This window comes from Scyliorhinus torazame, chromosome 10, assembly GCF_047496885.1.
Source record: "Scyliorhinus torazame isolate Kashiwa2021f chromosome 10, sScyTor2.1, whole genome shotgun sequence".
Lineage (NCBI taxonomy): Eukaryota > Metazoa > Chordata > Chondrichthyes > Carcharhiniformes > Scyliorhinidae > Scyliorhinus > Scyliorhinus torazame.
This window is the reverse complement of record NC_092716.1, coordinates 40,283,614-40,305,328: the sequence shown is the minus strand read 5'-3', so window position 1 is coordinate 40,305,328 and position 21,715 is coordinate 40,283,614. Positions and strand designations below refer to the sequence as shown.

Below are 21,715 nucleotides of genomic sequence, written 5' to 3'. Positions count from 1 at the left end.
ATTGCCCTCCATGTTTTATGAATAGCTTTTTACCTGATTTACTTATCTTAAACACAGGTGCTCCTCAGGGCTATAACATAGATTATAACATAGAATTTACAGTGCAGAAGGAGGCCATTCGGCCCATCGAGTCTGCACCGGCTCCTGGAAAGAGCACCCTACCCAAGGTCAACACCTCCACCCTATCCCCATAACCCAGTAACCCCACCCAACACTAAGGGCGATTTTGGACACTAAGGGCAATTTATCATGGCCAATCCACCTAACCTGCATATCTTTGGACTGTGGGAGGAAACCGGAGCACCCGGAGAAAACCCACACACACACGGGGAGGATGTGCAGACTCCGCACAGACAGTGACCCAAGCCGGAATCGAACCTGGGACCCTGGAGCTGTGAAGCAATTGTGCTATCCACAATGCTACCGTGCTGCCCTGTCGCCTGCTATATCCTGTCGCCTCTGTTATTTCCTACATACACTAACAAGATGAGAATCAAGGGGGCTAATACTTATTTATTTAAGTGAGCATACAATATGGCTTTGATGGGATTATTTTTAGAAGATAAAATGACAACTGAAGGAAATTATTTTGAACATTATCATAGAATTTACAGTGCAGGAGGCCGCCATTTGGCCCATCGAGTCTGTACAGGCTCTTGGAAAGAGCACCCTACCCAAGTTCCACACCTCCACCCTATCCCCATAACCCAGTAACCCCACCCAACACTAAGGGCAATTTTGGACACTAAGGGCAATTTATCATGGCCAATCCACCTAACCTGCACATCTTTGGACTGTGGGAGGAAACCCACGCAGACACGGGGAGAATGTGCAGACTCCGCACAGACAGTGACCCAAGCCGTGAATCAAACCTGGGACCCTGGAGCTGTGAAGCAATTGTGCTATCCACAATGCTACTGTGCTGCCCATGTTACTATCATTCAGAAATAAAGAACAAAGAAAAGTACAGCACAGGAACAGGCCCTTTGGCCCTCCAAGCCTGCGCTGACCATGCTACCCGTCTAAACTAAAATCTTCTACACTTCCGGGGTCCGTACCCCTCTATTCCCATCCTATTCATGTATTTGTCAAGATGCCCCTTAAATGTCACTATCGTCCCTGCTTCCACCACCTCCTCCAGCAGCGAGTTCCAGGCACCCACTACCCTCTGTGTAAAAAAACTTGCCTTGTACCTCTCCTCTAAACCTTGCCCCTCGCACCTTAAATCTATGCTCCCTAGTAATTGAACCCTCTACCCTGGGAAAAAGTCTCTGACTATCCAAATGATGACAATTGAGTGTTCTGCAGATCAATGTAGATAAATCCAAAGAAATACTGTTTATATAGCAATGGCCTTCATATGTGTGAACCTCTGTTTCTTAATGATCAACCAGTAGAGATTGTAGAGTGTTTGAAGTATCTGGGAACATATATAGGCCAGAAGCTAAGCTTCGCAGAGAATACCGACTATATCTTTAAAAAATCTTGTCAGCGTCTGCTTTTAATTAGAAAACTGAAAGGGTTTGGAGTGAGTCAAGATGTTTTAGAGAAGATATACATAATTCTGACAGAGTATTTTAACATTCAACATGACAGTCTGGTCAGACTTCTGATGGCAGGGATGTGCTGAGCAATCGTAGGAGACTCTTGTGGAAACTCCAAGTTAAGTTCTTTTAACCTGAAAATTGGCCTCTGAACCCACAAACCCCCCCCCCCCCCCACGAAAACCACCACATACCTGAAGATATGCCCTCGAATCAATAAAAGGGGCAGAGAGAGAATAAGAGCAGCAGGAGCCAAGAAAGAAGAGACAGCGGATGTGAGGAGCGTGGGAGAGCAAGATACAGCGGAGCGAATGGAACTGTCGTTGCAAACACCGGTGTACCCACCAATAGGCCAATGGATGGTGCTCATAACACAGGAGCTCTTAAAGCACAGAGATGCCATATATAAGGGAATTATGGCAACAGTGAAGTCGGTGGTCTCGGACGTCTTGGTCCCCTTCAATAAGGCACTGGAGAGGACATAGTGATAACTGGAGGTGCAGGAGGCGACGGTGCATGAGTTCGAGAGGGCAGCCATCGACCAAGGAGACTGGATCGTCTCACTGGAGGAGGCAGAGATGGCAAGGTTGGTGGTGGCCCAGGGAGCGCTCAAGGGAAAGGTGAAGGACCAAGTGAACAGGTTGTGCTGCCAGAACCTCTAGATCGTGGGGCTACCGGAGGGCACCGAGGGCAGGAACCCGACCGAGTACATGGCCCAGGTGCTGGGTAAACTGGTTGGGGCACATACAATTCGCGTGTACCAAGACATTGGGGCCGTCCTGGTCTTCCTCCAAGGGACGCAGCTGAGGGAGAAGGACCGACAGAGTAAGAAAAAACTGTGTAGGACAAACACACAAGCGTGCTACACGGGACCAGGGCTAGAGGGGGGTGGCCACACTGTTTAATAAGAGGACGACATTCACAGTGGCAAGACGGTGACGGACTCTGGCGGGGGGCGCAGGGGGAAATGGTATATCATGGTAAGCTGTGTCCTGGAACGGGCATCAGTGGTGCTTGTAAATGTGCATGCCCACTAGAGATAAAACCTCTAGTTATAGAGCTGGGACTCTCTCCCACTCTCCCTGGCAAGGAGAGTGTAGACGATCAAGATGAATGTGCTGCCCAGGTTCCTCTTCCTGTTCAAATCCCTCCCGATCTTCATCCCCAAGGCCTTCTTCATCAAAATTGATAACTAATCATGCCGTTTGTGTGCGTGCGTGTATGTGTGTCTGTGGGGGGTGGACAAACACAGGGCAAGTAGGGAACCAGAGGGGACAAACAGTGGGGACGCACACAACTGCAACCGCAACGGCAGCGCCAAGGTGGACACCAAACGCCAACCCCCATCCCCGGTATGTTCTAGTGCCAGGAGGCAGCAGTTACACAACCAAAATATTGCGGTTGCGGCAACTGACCATTGGGGGCAGAAAAACAGGGCACCCACACCTGCACATAGATTACTTTCGATATACCTGAGTGTATACTGATTCATCAGTTGTATAATTATGTTTCCTTTTGATTGTTTACCTTCCTGTATACCCACTTTATTTATTGAAATTTTTCTGTAGTATAGTGCGATAACATAATGCATAAATGCAAAACCAATAAAAATATTTTAAAAACATGACAGTCTGGTGTGGTAACCCAGTGTGAAATGCAAAGGTAAACTGGCCAGATTGCCAACACTGCAGGTAAAGCCATTGGTAGACAGCAGACACAGCTCAATAACTCATTTAACAATACAGTTAAGAGGAAAGCTCAGGCAATCATTGGTGATCCCTCTCACTCTTTATATCATCAATTTGAAAGGTTCCCTTCGAGCCTACGCATTAGAGTATCTATTGCCAGGAAAAAATTGTTCAGGTCTTTTGTTCCCACTGCCATAAGCTTACTAAATAACTTCATGTAAATTTAACCTCCTGTTTTTATATATTTTAACTGCAGTAAGTGTTTTAATGGCACAGCGCAACATGTTCTGTTTGTGTGGTGTTGCTAACTTTTGGTTGGTTCAATTGGCTGTTTTATAACCTTTGCTCTAGAGTCGCCAGGTATCTTTATGATACCACCACGATGTTCAAGTTCAAGTAATGATCAATAACTCAGTACACCAATTAGTAAGATTCAAATCAAAGCACATTTATTTACACACAGTCAAATCTACTCATGCATAAACTCTACTTTCTAAGCTATTTCTATCACTAACAGGGCAATACTTAGCTTTGGACTGGCCCACCAGGTCAGGGGAACAAATGGCCTTTTGTTCGGGTTCTTGAGACTGCGGGATTCAAAAGCTGGTATGGACTGGTAGCTAGGAGCGCCTATCTCGCAGCGAGCATTGACTTGAGACTTACGTTCTTTGGCGGCAGCTGGACAGGTCACTGTCAAGGGTTGGTTCGCGTTGCTGAGTGACCCTGTCAAGAAGGACGATTTGAACTTGGGGGCTTTACTTTATAGTCCCCAGGGGCTTCCTGCCCTTCAGGGCGGACCCCGTACCTGGTTTCAAGTGATTGGACTTCGTTCCAATCGCTTGGTTCGATTTCTCCAATACTGGAGCGGTTCCCTGATCGATGGGCGGTCTTTAGGTGTCCGTTAACCGCTTTTGTGTTGACTCCTGCTGGCGCCAAGGAGTCTGGCTTGGCCTTGTTTATCTCAAATGTTTCGACTGTTCCCGGGGATCGCTCATTAGTATGTAGATGGCCGCTACATTATTATGCAGATGGTTGCTGATATCGATGCTGTCTGGGCTTTTGCAGAGTTTAACACACAGTAAACTTGCACCTGCTGGTTTCTGCCTGTGTTGGCTGAATTTCCCTTCAGCCTGTGCTGTTCTCCATTTTACGTCGAGAATTGGCCAACCCAGGTGGCTACAGTGGTATGGATGGATGTTATATATGCACACATGTATGAATGGAGGTACATGTGAAATATTCTCTGTTTTTAACTATTGACTGTCTGATTATATATTATATTGGAGGTAAAGCCAAAGACGTGGACAATACAGCTCTATTTATTCTATACTTGCCATAGAGAGAGTGCAACAGAGGTTCACCAGACAAATTCCTGGGTTGGAAGGACTGTTATATGAGGAGAGATTAAGGAGACTAGCTAGGTTTGTATATTGAAGAGTTTAGAAGAATGAGTGGTGATCTAGTTGAATATTACAAAGTTCTTAAATGGGCTAGTCAGGGTAGATGCAGAAAAGATGCTTCCCTGACTGTGGGGGCACAGTCTCAGAATAAGGGGCAAGCCATTCTGGTCTGAGATGAGGAGCTATTCCTTCACTCAGAGGATAACAAATCTGTAGAATTCTCTACCCCAGAGGGCTGTGTAAGCTCAGTCATTCAGTATGTTCAAGTCAGAGATCAATAAGATTTCTACATACAAATGAGATCAAGGGATATGGGGATAGCGCAGGAAAATGATGTGAGCTAGGTGATTAGCCATGATCTAGTTGAATGGCGGATCAGGCTCTAGGGGTGGAATGGCCTACTCTTGCTCCTATGTTCCTATGAAAAGAGCCTGCAGCTAGAAAGTACAAGGGGAGGGCTTCTCTGATCCTGAGGCTAAGTGTTGACGCCGTCGTAAATACTATTGCGTTTCTCGACGGTGTCAAGATGGCCTCAGGAGCAGCGATTCTGACCGCTACAGGAGGCCAGCAGGGCACTGGAGCGACCCACGCCGCTTCAGCTGCGATCCTGGCGTCAGATGGGCACCGCGGGTCTGCGCGCACATGCGCAGTGGGACCGGTGCGATTGCTGCGCATGCGCGGTGGCTCCCTTCTCCGCGCCGGCCCCGACGCAACATGTCGTAGGGCTACAGGGGCCGGCGCGGAACAAAAGAGACCCCCAGTCCGAGAGGCCGGCCCACTGATCGATAGGACCCGATCGCGGGCCAGGCCACAGCGGAAGCCCCCCCCCCCCCCCGGGGTCGGACCCCCCTCCAACCCCTGGATCCATTAACGCCAAGGTTCCGTCGGGTAAGATCAGGTGTGAACGGTGGCGGCAGGACTCGAGTTTTTTTGTACTGCCGCTCGGCCCATCCAGGGCCGAGAATCGCCGGGGCCCCCCCGCAGAGCGGACCCCGACCGGCGCCGATTCTCCGCTCTCCGGAGAATCGGCGGACTGGCGTCGGGCCGTCGTCGCGTGATTTGCGCCCGTCCCAGCGATTCTCCGGCCCGGCCTGGGCTGAGAGAATCCCACACAAGGTTGCTGTCAGTTTGACAGCTGTTGGCAAAGGGAATTCTCCCTGGCATTAGACTGACCTCCAGGAGTGTGCACAACTCACCACAATCTGCCATCAGTGGCAGTGTGGTCTGGCATGCTCAGGAAGCAAATTCTCTGCCAGTAATTTGATCAGCTCATGATCTAATCTTTTAATACAAAATTTAAAATGTCTCCCACTTCAATCAAAGGTTTTCGGCTGTGCAGCCACCTCATGTGCTCGAATGAGGTGTTGATACAGTGTGTAAACCTATGCACCTCAGTACAATTTCACCACCTCACACAATTGCCTCCTTAACTACCTTAATTACCTATCCACAGCTACTGGATAGAAGGGCACACTCAGAGAAGTCACCTCTGGTAAAATGGCCACATGTTGGGCAGCCAGCATACCATGTTGCAGTGCAAATTTGCTGGTTTGCTCGCCTTCAAAACTGCCTCTGCCGTCTTGACAAAATTTAGCCCAAGAGGCCTTATGTAAATACAAGTCTGTTTTTACTTTGGTAACCGTGGTGACAGCTTTTCTAAATTATTTAACTTTTTTTACATCATTTATCAACAACAGCTAGTGTCAAAGTACTTAGAATCACATACCCCGCATACATTTTAATATTATTTCATTCTTCTTACAAGCAATACTTCTTTAATAGAACTTGGAACTGGATTTGAAGCACATGACAGACAAATCAAAAATCTCTTGAGAGTTTAATAAAATCTTCTTTCAGACCTTGTGCTTCATTGAGGAGTGCTCTTGCATGTTAGAGTAAAACCTTCTTGAATTTGATAGCAAAAAAAATGATAAACAATGAGATAAAAACAGTGGCAATATTTTCCCAGTCTCCATCAAACTTAACTGTTCCTATTTTATCTTTGTTTACTGATTGTATCGCATCAGTTTATGGGATAACTCTGGCTATTATCCAAGTCTGCCCAGCCAGTCATCGAAATCCAGGCTTAGCAACATTAAAGTCCAGTAATTTAAAAAAAAATGATTGTTACTTACATTTTATCTGATGCAAGTTAACAGTGTTAATTTTTTACAAATCCAGAAAACAAATTTGGATCTACTGTGATGCATGGTAATCATTCACACAGAACTGGCTTCAATTTCTTTTGTTATATTACTTTGATGTTTGCTCTCTATTGAAATTGCAAAAAGTCCCTTGGGGTTCGAATCCAGGTAACAAATGCCTGCTTCTGTATTTCATTCCATGCTTCCTGATAATTTGCTGCTGCTTCCTTGAATTTCCAGTAGGTTTTTAACGTATTATTTCTGTTAAGAAAGGAAAAGAATAGGAATTTTCAACAATGATAAAGCCATTGCGATGAATAACTTAAAATAACAAAAAAGTTAAAATACACCAAAAACAAAAAAAATATATATATTAGAAGTTGGAGTGAGTACAGAAAAGGTTTACCAGGATGTTGCCTCGCATAGAGGGTGTTAGCTATGAGGAGAGATTGAATAAACTGGGATTGTTCTCCCTAGAGATACAGAGGCTGAGGGGCGACCTGATAGAAGTTTATAAAATTATTAGGGGTACAGAATAGGTGAACAGTTGGAGGCTTTTTCCCAGGTCAGAAATAACAATTACAAGGTGGCACAAGTTCAAGGTGAGGGGGGATAGGTTCAGTGGAGATGTGCAGGGGAAGTTTTTTTACACAGAGGATGGTGGTGGCCTGGAATGCACTGCCAAGTGAGGTGGTTGAGGCAGATACGTTAACGACTTTTAAGACTTATCTGGATAGGCACACAAACAGACGGGGTATGGAAGGATTTAGGCGGTTGGTCTAGATGGGACTCGTGATCGGCGCAGGCTTGGAGGGCCGAAGGGCCTGTTCCTGTATGTATTGTTCTTTGCTCCTCATGGTTGACTCGACTTTTTAAATTATAATTTTTCTTTTTTAAATTTAGTTTTATATCTGTGCAGTTTATAGTTGTGCCACATATCTGTTTCTGTGCTGTGGTAACTGATACACTATGTACATCATCAACTTGTAATCTGCAGCTACACAGATACAAACAGACCTATTATGCTAGCTTCTCACTGTCAAGTAATTTGCTTCTTTTTTGTAAATAGCTGTTGCATGTTGTGATTATGCAGTGTTATAATTAAAGACTTCTGTTTTCAGTTTAAACAGAAAAACTCATCCTTTTGTTGGTTTCCAATTGGGAGCAATCCTCTCGAGAAAAAAATGCTAATGTTAGAAGTGCATAAGGACTGCTAAAAATGGTGAAACTGGTTATGATGCTGGTTGGTTTGTGTTCTTTATTTTGTAACCCAATACTTCTTGTTTCAAATTGTCATCTGTTTGAATGTGAAAGGGAAAGATTTACAACATCCAATGGAAAAGCCCAATAACTGTGACTACTTCAAACATGAAATACAAGAAAAAAAAATAATGATCTGAGACACATTGAGGGATCTCTTGGGTTTTTCCTTCTGGCTTCATTCTTTTTCTTCTAAATTTCTAGTTCTCCTGTTTTTCTCAGTTTTCCACCAACACGTTGGTGTGAGGGTAAACTGGAGACTAGCTCCATGGATCCCAATCAGATGTCTTCTGCCTTTCAGTGAAGTGCTCACTGGTCCACTTGAAATTAGGAACTGGGAATTCACCCACGATGGAACTGAAACATCAATCAATCTGATCTATCTTAAATAAATTGGAGACATCAAAAAATGCAACGCGAGAGATAAAGTGAAGTTCTGGATTTGAATTGAATTTGTTTTTGTTAAACTCCAAAAATAAGGCTAGCATTTATATTGTTTATTCTTTCACAAGATGTGGGCATCGCTGCTAGACTAGCAATTATTCCCTATCACTAATCGTCTTTGAAAAGATGGTCATGAGTTGCCTTCTTGAATCCTTGAAATCCATGTGGTCTAGGTACACCCACAGTACTGGTAAGGGAGTTCCAGGAGTTTGACCCAGCGGCAATAAAGGACATTGTGCTTTTCATAACCTCAGGGCTCCCTATAGTTCTTTACAGTGAATTAAGTACTTTTGAACGAGTCATTGCTATCATGTAGAAAATGCAACAGCCAAGTTGCACACAGCAAACACCCACAAATAATGGTGGGATGATGACCAGCTAACCCATATTAGTGATTTTGATGGACTGATAAATATTGGCCAGGATATATTCACAAAGAAAAAGCACAATAAGGGAAAATTTCATTTGTGCATTAAATGCAGCAAAATTTATAAAAATTGTGTGCGCAATATCATAACACAGCACAGATAAGCTTTCCCCTCGTGCCTACAGTTTACTTAGTGATTTTGTTATAGATTGAGGTATTAATCTAAGGTATTACTCAGCTAGTTATGCTGAGTAAGGTCACTGCTTACTGTTGCAATACATTTGAATGTCACCTACTAACTAAATTTCAAATATGTTATGCTACAACAATGTCAACAACTTGCAACACAGATGCTGCCAGACCTGCTGAGATTTTCCAGCATTTTTGGGGGGTTTCAAATTCCAGCATCTGCAGTAATTTGCTTTTAATTAGTTGAGTTATGGCTTCCAAGGTGGGCTAAGTGGGAGAGGCTCAAGAGTCCGGAGTTGGAGGAGTACAAAGTTCTGGGAAGGGGCAAAATATAGATTTTTGGAGACCAGTTCCATAAATTCCAATCTAATTTCCTTCTCCTCTCACAATGAAGTACTCTGACTTTCTCTTGCAGCTACAGTATATGGCTGGTCCAGTTAAGCTTCTGGTCAATGGTAAACCCCATGGTGTTGGTGGTGGGGCATTCAGTGATGATAATACTCTTGAATGTCAAGAGGAGTTGGATGGATTCTCTTTTGTTGGAGATGGTCATTATCTGGCATTTGTGTGGTGTGAATGTTAATCTCTTGCTGAGGCAGACAGTGTGGGGTAAAGAATGTGCAGGATAGCACAAAAGCTTGGCCACTTGGCGCGTTTCCTCCTCTGGGCAATCTCACTGGAGACAAGGGAGCAACAAAAAAGCAACTACCAGCCTGGCAATGGCGAATAGCCAATTTGTGGCAAGTATCTTGGAGCTAGTCAGAGGAAACTGCGGGATCGTATTGGCAGTGGATGGGCTCCACGTTGCGGACGAAGCTGGGCAGCTCCCTGAAGGTGACCTCCAGTTCTCAGGCAAAAGATCCAGGGATGCTTCCTTTATTTATCATAATGAAGGCCTTGAAAGTATGGCCACAAATAATATTAAAAACTTTACGCATCTTCTGAGGGCACCATTATCTTGAGGTGCCCTTGCACTCGCCTGCCTGCCACAGCACTGCCCACATCTTTAAAGGTTTTGCCTAAGAAGGTATTGCCCATCAGGATGACCAACCCACTGGCAGTATCATGTGACCAAACAACTCATCTTTTCAAAGTGAAACAGCCGCAAAACATTTAAAAGGGAAAATACAGCCGATGCTTGAAATCCGAAAGAGAAACAGAAAACACTGGAAATATTCAGCTGGTCAAAATGCAAAGTCAATCAAGTTCTATGCTGCAATAATACACAATACACATTCCCTCAAACTTTCAAACCATTGTTTTTCTAAATTAAATAAATGCTTTTTTACCTGAAAGTGGCCAATCATAAATACAGCACTATTCTTGCCCCTAACTTCTATAAAGCCTTCACGTTTTGAAAGGCTAAACATATTACTGAACATGATTTAATTTACCATTGCATTGCTTGGAATACTCATTACTTGTTTATTTGTGGATGATCCAATCATTGAGTCCTTTAAAAACTTATTTCAAAGTAAATTCAGAACTTGATGTGCCCAGGTCATATTTTAAACTTCAAAAATCAAAAGCATTTCTTCAGTAACATTCCGACTTATGATATGTCAGGAGGCTATACCCCTTTATTCGCTAATGGTTCTGCTGGTGAGTATAACATATGAATCTCGGCTCTGGTTGAAAGGAATACCAAAATTGCTATCATCTGGGTTAACCTAAACCAGGGGCTAGGAAAGGAAGTCAGAATAAAAAGGTATGGAGTATGTTACACTGTCCAAATCTCACAGCTTTATTTGGCTGATTGGTCAATCTGATAAAGTTTGGTTTTCATAGAATCCAGACAGGTTGAAAGGAAGCAATTCGATTCATCCCGTCTGCGCCGACCCTCCGAAAGAGCACTCTACCTAGGCACACACCCCGGCTCTATCCCCATAACCCAACCTACACATTTCTGGTCAGTAAGGGGCAATTTAGCTTGGCCAATCCACCTAACCTGCATATCTTTGTGACAAACAAAATGTGGCTTTGATTATGAAGGTGGAAACGTGCATGCAGAAGGATAGGTGATTATTGCAAAGGGTAGTCTAGGATAGTTTTACCCTGTACAATGATTGCGGAAAGGGAACATATTTTACTGATCAATACTCCAACATGGTGAAGTCATATCCGCTTAGGGTCACTAGGCAAGCTAGGATCAAAGGTTTGAGTACGAAGACAGCAGTGAGTGGCCATACTGGCTGGTCAGTTATTAACTAGGCTACTTTGTGAAGCAGCAGTAAAACTGTAGTAATCTAGTTTTGGGGAGGGGTGGGGAAGAATGGCTTTGTCTCTCAAACCATAAATAAATGTCTTGAGAAGTTAGTGAAAAATTAAGCTTTAACATGAAACATAAGTAGGAAGTAACATTCACATCACACAAGTGCTGGGTAATGACCGTCTCCAACAAGAGAGTCTAACAATCGCCTCTTGTCATTCAATGGCATTACCATTGGTGAATCCCCCATGATCAACATTCTGGGAGTTACCATTGATCAATATCTGAACTAAACTAGCCATATAAATAATGTGGTTAGAACAGCAGATCAGAGGCTGGGAATTCTAAGCTAAGTAACCCATCCCTTGACTTCCCAAAACCTGTCCACCATCTACAAGACATAAGTCAGGAAAGTGAGTTTCAACCTTTGAGAGTCCCTTTCAACCAGAGCTGAGGTTCATACATTATATTCATCACCAGAATTTCTTACTTCCTACTCTGCAACATTGCTTGCTTCCAACTCTCCACTTCCCTGGATGAGTACGGCTCCAACAACACTCGAAAATCTCAACACCATACAGGACAAAGCTGCCTGCTTGATCGGTACTCCCTCCAACACCAATGCAGTGTTGCAGAGGTTATACAACATGCACTGCGAGAATTCACTGAGGCTCTGTTGCTCAGACAGCACCTCCCAAATCTGCAACCTTTACCACCTAGAAAGACAAGGCCAGCAAACACTGGGAACACCACGAGCTGCAAGTTCCCTCAAAGTCACACGTCATCCTGAACATCACTGCTCCTTCACTGCCATGGGAACAAAATCCTGGAACTCCTTTCCCAGCAACACTGGGGTGTACCTGCACCAGATAAACTGCAGTGGTTCAAAAATGTGACTACTACCATCTTCTTAGGGGCAATTAGGGATGGCCAACAAGTGTAGCCACCTGGGTTGGCCACTTCCCGACTTAAAATGGAGAACCGCAAAGGCTGAAGGGAAATTCAGCCAACACAGGCAAAGGCTAGCAAGTACAGAAATCATGTGTATTGAAACCTGCAAAAAAACAGACAGCACTGAAACCAGCAGCCATCTGCATAGTAATGAGCAATTCCAAGGCACAATTGCAACAGTTAAGGTGAATAAAGCCAAGCCAGACTCCTCGGCGCCAGCAGGAGCCAAGACAAAGGAAGGCTAACGGACATTTAGGGACTGCCCAGCGATCAGAGAACAATTCCAGTATTGGAGAAATCGATCCAAGTGATCGGAACGCAATCCAATCACTTGGAACCAGGTACGGGGTCCGCCCCGAAGGGCGGGAAGCTCCTGGGGACTATAAAGTAAAGCCCCCAAGTTCAAATCGTCCTTCTTGACAGGGTCACTCAGCAACGCGAAGCAACCCCTGAGAGTGAACTGTCCAGCGGCCGCCAACCAAGTAAGTCTCAAGTCAACGCTCGCTACGAGATAGGCGCTCCGAGCTACCAGTCCATACCAGCTTTTGAATCCTGCAGACTCAGGACCTGAACGAAAGGCCATTTGTTCCCCTGACCTGATGGGCCAGTCCGAAGCTAAGTATAGGCCTTTTAGTGATAGGAGTAGTCTAGAAAGTAGAATTTATGCATGAGTAGTGATTTACTGTGTATAATAAATGTGTTTTGATTTGAATCTTACTAATTGGTGTGTTGAGTTATTGATCATTACTTGAACTTGAACCTCGTGGCGGTATCATAAAGATACCTGGCGACTCTAGAGCAAAGGTTAAACAAGCAGAGCAAATTACGAATTAAGAGCCAACAAAAAGATAGCAACAGGGGCAATTAGGGATGGTCAACAAATGCCAGCCTTAGCAGTGAAGCCCACATCTCATAAAAGAAAAGATCATGAAGAGGTCAGTGGCTATGGCTTACAAATAGTTTGAACCGAGTGTGGTGTCTATTAGGTCTGCCTATGTAAAGTGACTATACTTCACAACAGTTCATTGTGAATGGCCTGAGGAAAAGAGAGTACACGATAATACATGCAAGTTCTTTCTTTCCAGGCCACAACTTCAGAAACAAATTCAAGTATTTGGAGCAAACCAACAGTTAATATCTATCTTTTCTTCAGGCTTTATTAATTTCCTTTAAAAATAAGCCTTTGTACAAAATAGGACATACAACTACCTCAGGCTATAAAAGAGTATGTGGAGACTAAATTATTTTGCATCTTTATGTAACCCTTTTTCAAAGTAAAAAGTTACTGGTAACATAAAACAGCCACATACTTCTAGTTGTTATGGGTCCAGTTAGCCAAACCATACAATGCAAACCGGAACAACTCATCTTTTGGTTTGAAGAATGTTGGGTTCATGTTTGTTCTAGAGTCCCAAAGACAATATTAGATAACCTGTTGTGTGTGGACTGCAGAGGGTGGTGACAACGTCAACCATAAATGAAAACAGACAAATTATTCACTGTGTCTGAAATAAATAAATTACATGAAGCTCTCTGCCAAGTTGTGGAATAACAAATGTGCAAAGTTTTTCTTGGATTCACTTTAACCAGGTTCAGATTAAATTCTAAAGTTGTGTTCCTTTGTTCTGGATTCCCCACACGAGAGAAGAATCATTTCCCTGTTGCCCTGTTGATTCCTTTCAATTTTCAAGACTTCAATCACAATGCCTTAATTCATTCATCATAACTAGTCTCTTCATTCCAGCTATCATTCTAATGCCACAATAGTTTTTTGACCATGCCACCTTGCTTTTAATGACTTGTGTCCCTGACCCTAAATCCATCTCTATCACATCTAGTGCTTTCCCAATGGGATTATTCCCCAGTGTAATGTTGCAATACAAGAATAAAGGCTACAACTTTTTGTTAAACAGTCCTCTACTGAATATGTCCAAATCAAAATTTACTTGGGCAACAGCTACATTTGATTCAGTTTTATGACTATTTCCATACTGTCTGTTAAAAGTTATCACCTACCGAAGGGATATTGGACGTTTTTTGTCAGAAAGGAAAGTAAGCAGTTCTCTGAATTCCCTGAAAAGCTCAGCCTTGCAAATTCTAGACCTGCAAATAAAGAAGCAAATTTACTAAATTGTTAAAAGCACCAAATTTATTGATAGTAGAGACATATCATCTCTACTTGAATTGTTAATATCAGTTCCTAAATCCATCCAGAAAGCACGGGACATACAGGTTAAGCAGCAGTCATTTCCAGCGATATTTAAAGGGATCCTTCCTTGTTCTCAGTTAAAATGCTGCAACGGCATGCATTCCAGTTTGCTTGTACTGGATGCTGTTTTTGCTACTTAGTTGATATTAATGTGCTTGTGGTGGGAGTATAACATTCTGAATTCTTCAGGGGCTTCTTGCAATGCACCTTTCTTTTTTGATTAGAGGCAATTTCAGCCTCAGCAGAGAGGCAGGGAGGAACGTACTAAACTGCAGGGAAGACAAATAGTAGATTCATTTGCAAAAGTCCTCATCCTCCCAACAGAGTGCAATATATCACCAGTTCCATGAGGAGTGAGAATAAAGAGTTGTGTTTCTCTAGGAAACTTGACAAGAGTTGTCAATTCCAGTACCAAAGTCTAAAACCAACTCTTGTGGCCAAGGTCATTGCAGCTTTGAGCTTCTTTGTCTATGGTTCCATACTGGCTACCACAGGATTTAGGCAACTTTTGTCAGTCTGCTGTTTAAGATTTCATTAAGCACGTGAATAATGTCACACTTACTAGAGCAAACATTTAAATTACTTTCGCTAAGTGAACAAGCAGAAGCAGCAGATTAGAACACTAGATTCAGGGAATGTAGCAGAAAAATCATCCAATACAAGAAAATTGCAAGAATCACCCGGTTGACAGTGTCATTTTCTCTTTAGCGACTTCATCCTGCTGATTCCTTTACATGTAATTTTTATAAGAATGCAATTTTATTTAATTACTCAAGTACTTACACATGAATTATTACCCTGGTGTAAGCTCACTGTGCCGGTCTTAACTGCTCTCTTACCTAATCTAGTGCCCCTATGAGAAACTCTGTGGGTCAGCCAAGGACTCTGGAGAGCTCATAGTCTGCAATCTGTAGGAGCACAGACCTGAGAGGGCACAGGTGCAGAACACACAAAACTGACAGTTTCCAAGAACTTTTGGCCAAGCTGGTAACCTTGCATCCAAATGGGTAATGATTGAGGGGTTGGTGAGAATGTAGACATGCTGTCATTCTAAGAGCAGGCAACATGACACATTCACATTGTCTGACTACCCCGTAATCTGGCTGCAACTCAGAAACTTCCTCGGCTCAGTGGAAGATTGTGGGCGGGATTCTCCACTCCCACGCCGAAGTGGCCGCGCCGTCGTGAACGCCGTCGAGGTTCACAACGGCGCGGAATGGCCCCGGTCCCGACCGATTCAGGCCCTGACAATGGGCCAGTATCGGGGCCGCGTCATCTACACGCGCCAGGCCTTGTCGCCCGCGTAAAAGCGGCGCCGCATAGATGACGCGGCCGGCGCCGCATAACGGACGTCATCCGCGCATGCGCGGGTTGGCCGGCGCCAACCCGCGCATGCGTGGTTTCCGTCCTCTCTAAGTCCGCCCCGCAAGAAGATGGGGGACAGATCTTGCGGGGCCGCGGAAGGAGGAGGTCCTCCTTCAGAGAGGACAGCTAGACGATCGGTGGGCACCGATCGCGGGCCACCCCACATTCTAGGATCCCCCTCGCCCCCCCACATGCCGCCCCCCCCCCCCAGCATTCACGCACCGCCCACGACTGCAGCGACCAGGTGTGGACAGCGCCGGGGGGGAACCCGCCGTTTTGGCCCGGCCGCTCGGCCCATCCGGGCCTCAGAATAGCGGGGGTGCCGGAGAATCTCCATTTTCGGTGTCTCCGGCGATTCTCCGGCCTGCAAAACTCGACCGGGCCGTTCCCGCCGCTTGGGAGAATCGCGAGGCGTCGGACCGGCGTCCCCAGAAATTTTGGCGGCCCAGGCGATTCTCCCAACCAGCGTGGGAGTGGAGAATCACGCCCAGTGTATCTGAATTCTTAAGTCTCTATTCTCCTCTAACTTTTAAAGTTCCAATATCTATTTCTTCCCGTATTATTCCAAATTTTACACCGTTGCCACTTATTTCACCACCTTCCATAGCTACTGTCACTGTTTGCAAACTCCTATTTGACACAGCGAAGCTTTCGGACCCATAGCATGGGCCCTTCGATTCGTCTCCCTGGATCTCATCCACTTTGTTCTCTCCCTAAAAGGCCCTCCTTAAATCCAACCTCTTTGATCAAGCTTTTTTGTCACCCCTCCTAACATGATCTTCCTTGACTCAGCATCCAAATTCGTCTTTCATAGAATTTACGGTGCAGAAGGAGGCCATTCGGCCCGTCGAGTCTGCACCGGCTCTTGGAAAGAGCACCCTACCCAAGGTCAACACCTCCACCCTATCCCCATAACCCAGTAACCCCACCCAACACTAAGGGCAATTTTGGACACTAAGGTCAATTTATCATGGCCAATCCACCTAACCTGCACATCTTTGGACTGTGGGAGGAAACCGGAGCACCCGGAGGAAACCCACGCACACATGGGGAGGATGTGCAGACTCCGCACAGGCAGTGACCCAAGCCAGAATCGAACCTGGGACCCTGGAGCTGTGAAGCAATTGTGCTATTCACAATGCTACCGTGCTGCCCCGTCTTCTTACGCCACTGTGAAGTAATGGGACATTTTCCACATTAAAAGTGATAAATGCAATTTGTTGACGTTATTCTTCCCAAAGTGCACCACATCACAGTTGTCTGCATTAAATTTCACCTGATACATATTTGCCCATTCTACCAGCCTATTAATTCTCCAGATTGTTGGAAACACCAAGCAATCCAGAATATCTTGCATAATATGAAACTATTAATTTGAAATGCTTTAATTGTCTAGAAACTATAAATGTTATTTAAACTATGTTTAAAATATAACATGTTCCAAAGTCCGGGATTCAGTTAATAACAAAGACCAATATTTCATCTAATTAAAAATCATAATTCTGTACCTGGCTTGTGGGGTTCCAAGGATCTTTTTTGTTGCTCCTTGTTTAAAGCCATTTACAGAAACATCCAGTGGGTGGAATGGAACAGCACACCAACTTATTGCTATAAGAGATTAAAAACAATCACTTCTGCATAACAGCATCACAATATCTTTGGTAATGATAGTCATTAACTATGTGTATTGCATACATATAATTTACCATCTATTGAGATCATCTGGAATCAGTGATGCAGTTTACTGTGCACAGTGAGTTGACTTGCCTTAACAAAAAAACAATCACACACCAAGATTAAGATGCTGCATTTGGAAAAGGAAAATATGAGAAGTTATGATCAAAGCTTCAATTTTTTTGATTCATGGGAATTATCTATGAATAGAAACCTCTACCTTCCTCATTCTAGTTACCATGTCACGTTTTCATGCTGGAATGACTAGGGGTTGGCACAAAGCACCCGCTAGGACGATATAGACCCCCTCCTCCTGTGCTGTACTATAATTTTATACCTATCATCCAGCAGATTTAATTGGTTTCAAGTAGAACGCCAGGCTCAGAACCATTAGTAATTTAATTGTACATTTATTTATAAATCTGCAACTGTTCTACATAAAACACATTTTATGCAGTTAGCAAAAGCTACATAGATCTACATAGAATATTGAACACAGGTCAGGTCACCTGTTCACACTGTTGTTTCTGCTCCACTCAAGCTTCCTTCCACCTTTCCTCAATTAACTATATCACCAACGTCAATCAGTTCTGGGCAGAGGTGGCAGAGGCCGTGAGCCCCACTGCGAGGACTGGATAGCAGTGCAGAAAGGTGCACAACCTCCTCAGGGCGGCCCGGGTGAGTCATCAGCTCCGTGCCCCGGGCATCAACCCCGTCCCACAGCCCCCCAGCCAGGGTGAATCACCAACCCCATCCCACATTTCACTATACCCATCCCTCCCTTCTAGAGGGCGTCCGAACACCACCCACTGGCAGTTGGTGCGCACCCCACCCTGCACCACATGCCAACATTCATATTGTTCGCCATGGCCGGTGCCCTGCACACATGGGCCACCAGCTTCAGACCCCTGTGCTGCATATGTCAGAGTGTCTCACACTGTGCATTATTTGTCCCCCCCGCCCCCCTCCCAGGAGAAGGCGGCCCTCAACTGCCAGGAGCGGGAGAAGACCGGAGGGGTCCCGCCGGACCTGCGGCCTCTCAATGTTGCGGAGCAGAGGGCGATGGACCTGGTTGGCAGGGTGGGCAGTCACATAGACGGAGGTCAGCATGGGACAATCAAGTGAGTCCCCAAAGTGTTGCGATGTCCCTATGGCACGTGAGTCAACCCTCACCCCCACACATTTACCCGCGATTTCACGAAGCGCCTTGTCTTGTGTCTTGCAAGGTCACCTCCCAACGAGGCAGAACCGGCTGGTATCCCTTGCGCCCTGGCGAAACCCGGCAACTCACCTGGCAACGAGGCGGGACTTTTCAGGGTCACTCGCCCCCGGCGCAACCCCGCAACACCTCAAAGCATATGTCCGGGAACAACACCAACTTCCCGTCACTGCTGTCACCGACACCCTCCAGCATCCCAGCGACACTCACCTCAGTTGGGCACTTTAGTGAAAAGGCTTCTGGGCTGCACAACACACATGAAGCGATGCATCAGGTGGAGGTAGGAACCTCCGAGGGGGCAGACGGTCGGCGGGCAGTCCAGACAGGTCTAGACTTTCTGGAAAGGGTGGTCCCATCCATGTTGGAAATGCGGGCGCGGAGCCAGGAACTCCATGAGGGGATGTCATCAATCATCCAGTGCCTGCAGGTGCAGTTGAATGAGTTAAACTGCCTGCAGGAACAGGAGGCGCTGCCGCCAATACGTGCCACCCAGGCCAATGCTACACGGATGGCATTCGTGGTGGAGGCCTTGGGTGTGAGAGTCATGCCCTGGGTCACGACGACCAAGGGCTGGGGCACAGTGTGTGGTCGATGGCTGATGCGCAGGACAGGGCAGCCATGTCACAGGCAGCCATGTACCTGGGCTACATGGGCATTGCTGCGGCCCAGAGCTTGGCCCAATCACAACAAGCCATGGTTGTGGGTGTTAAGAGTATTTGCCAGGCGCTGGCTGACCTGTGCCAGTAACGGAGGGACCTATCACAGTCCCCGTGCTCCATGGCTGCGAGCATTGAGACCTGGCTGAGGCGAGAGCGGGCCTCCAGGTCCAGCAGTGCCAGGTGACGGCGGAGCACCGTGCCCTGGCACCGGGGGGCCTCTATTCCCACCACCCATCCCTGCTGCCTCTACCCATGCCAGCGTAACGCTCCACCGCAGGGGTGGGCTGCCATAGGAGGGTGGGGAAATTGGAGTCACTGGGGGGAAACCACTCACGGCACAACCATGCAAATGCATGGATCGTGTGTACCCGTTCCGTGGGCAACCCTAGTCCCTGCTTGTCTGCCCCAATGACCACCCGCCGACTGCTGAGGCCTCTGACCGTGCGGCTGATGGTTATTGCTAATAGGGGGTTGGCAATCATGGTTAAGTGAGTACTTCACACATCCCAAGTGGATTCCCATGGGTACGTGGGCCATGTAGTATGTGAGAGTCATTGCCTAGCATTCCAATCACACCTTGATGCATGGATACTGTGCCAGAACACTGCGGGAGGCAACATCACACATGCAGCACCCAACATCCGAACACCCAGGGGATATGACACAGTTCTGGGGACATGTCCATGCCCGGAAGGTGGGTGGGTACCATGGTGAGGGGAAGATGCCTGGAGAGATGGGCCAAGAAATCGAGGTCAGCCCACATTGCGGACGAAAGTGACAGAGGTGTCATAATGGTTGTGCACAAGTGTGTTTGATGTGTAATACAAGTCCCCACCCTCCCGAAGGTGCCGCTCCCCCAACCCCCAGCCCTATCTTCCCTCCCCTCCTAATTACAGCAGTTTGCTTATTTTACACCAGTGATTACACTTTAGTTGGGAATTCATTATAGCTGTGAATTGCATTTAGATATTATAAAGACATGAAACATGCTATATAACGTCAAGTTTTCATTCTGTTTCATAATTAACAGGCTGATTCAAAATTAGCAGAACAACAATTAAACACGTTATACTAAATATGTTTTTCCTGAAATGAATATTCTGAAGAGAATAGCACGGCTTTTGTATTAACAGCAGTAGTGAGGCTAATGGCATTAAAATGAAGCAAAGAGGGCAGCAATTATTGGCAAGTGGCAGCTGTATTCAAATGCAGAAATTGGAAAGTTTCTATCAGAGATACTAGTGTCTCCACAGGCTACATTATAACGGTCCTTGCCAATGTAATTGGTATTTAGAGACATGCATTGGCGTGAATTTGGAGTATTTGTCCATTAGTTTTCCACCAAAGACAGTGGAAAATATTGGTGTGAGTGAATTTAGAGCAAGTGAATTTGTAATGTCGTGATGTGTGATCATTACTGAAAACGATCTCTCTGGCTCTGAAAATGTAATTTTGCAAGATTTGAGGTTAATTACTTCAGTGGTTAGTTGAGTTGACTTTTTTTTTTGTTTTACTTTCTGTCTTTTATCTTTCTTACTCCCGCCTGTCATTCCTTTTTTAAAAAATTTAGAGTACCCAATTAATTTTGTCCAATTAAGGGGCAATTTAGCGTGGCCAATCCACCCAGCCTGCACATCTTTGGGTTGTGGGGGCGAGACCCAGTTGGTGCCGTTCCTGCGCCGCTTTCGCATAACTTGGGCCATCATGTGGAAATCAACTGATATAGCACAAAGAATGGACCTATGAAACATGCCGATTGCGTTCAAGAGATATATAAATTACGTACTTCAAATGTCTTCACAAAAATGCTGCTGTCTTTAAAAAGTTAATGTTTCAAAGACTTTCAAATACCTAGTTTGGGATTTGTAAAAAAAAAAAAAAATTTTTTATAGAAATTGTCCTCTACCTGCTGCACATGGTACAAATGTCTCTGTGTTTATCTCATTGCTGCTTTGAAGTGAATGGCGACCGTGTACAAACTCCAATTGTGACTGTAGCAGCGTTACATCGTGAACTCTGAATTCTTTTGGGAGTGAGGTAATGTGGCGACATCTGTTGGAACACAAGGGGAAAACAAACAATAACTCAATGTTTTCTTTAGAAACCTTGCTGTGTTACTTTTATCAGAATCCAGAAGGTTACATCCTCAAACATCTTTTATTTCCATGTATGGAGCACCTGAAACTCAGCATTTCCTGTAAAGTACTTTAATTACATTTTATTGAACAATAAACAAGTCTTTATTACACCAGAATGACAACTTAACCTACGCATAGTTAAGATTAAAGCTCTAAAATTATAAACATATTTTGGAGAGTTGGGGTCATTTTGCAAATTTAAAGACAGATCTAGCAGTTCAGAGATTCCCAGTTTCCAGCATGGTTTCAAGAGTT

The 21,715-nt window shown here is 45.2% G+C and overlaps 1 protein-coding gene across 6 annotated transcripts in view; it reads right to left on the bottom strand.

Annotated features, from left to right (window-relative positions):
• Positions 1-6,237: 6,237 nt before the first annotated feature.
• adat1 (adenosine deaminase tRNA specific 1) overlaps positions 6,238-21,715 on the bottom strand; it is a 63,974-nt gene continuing 48,496 nt past the window's right edge. For 5 of the 6 annotated variants that reach the window (XM_072517967.1, XM_072517964.1, XM_072517965.1 and 2 more), the window contains 4 exons: positions 21,229-21,374; positions 17,279-17,378; positions 14,213-14,299; positions 6,238-7,037 (listed from right to left, as the gene is read on the bottom strand). In XM_072517967.1, the coding sequence (XP_072374068.1) occupies positions 6,905-7,037; positions 14,213-14,299; positions 17,279-17,378; positions 21,229-21,374 (466 nt within the window). In that variant the 3' untranslated portion in view covers positions 6,238-6,904. The remainder of the gene's footprint in view (positions 7,038-14,212; positions 14,300-17,278; positions 17,379-21,228; positions 21,375-21,715) is intronic. The other variant, XM_072517966.1, reaches the window with a different exon arrangement.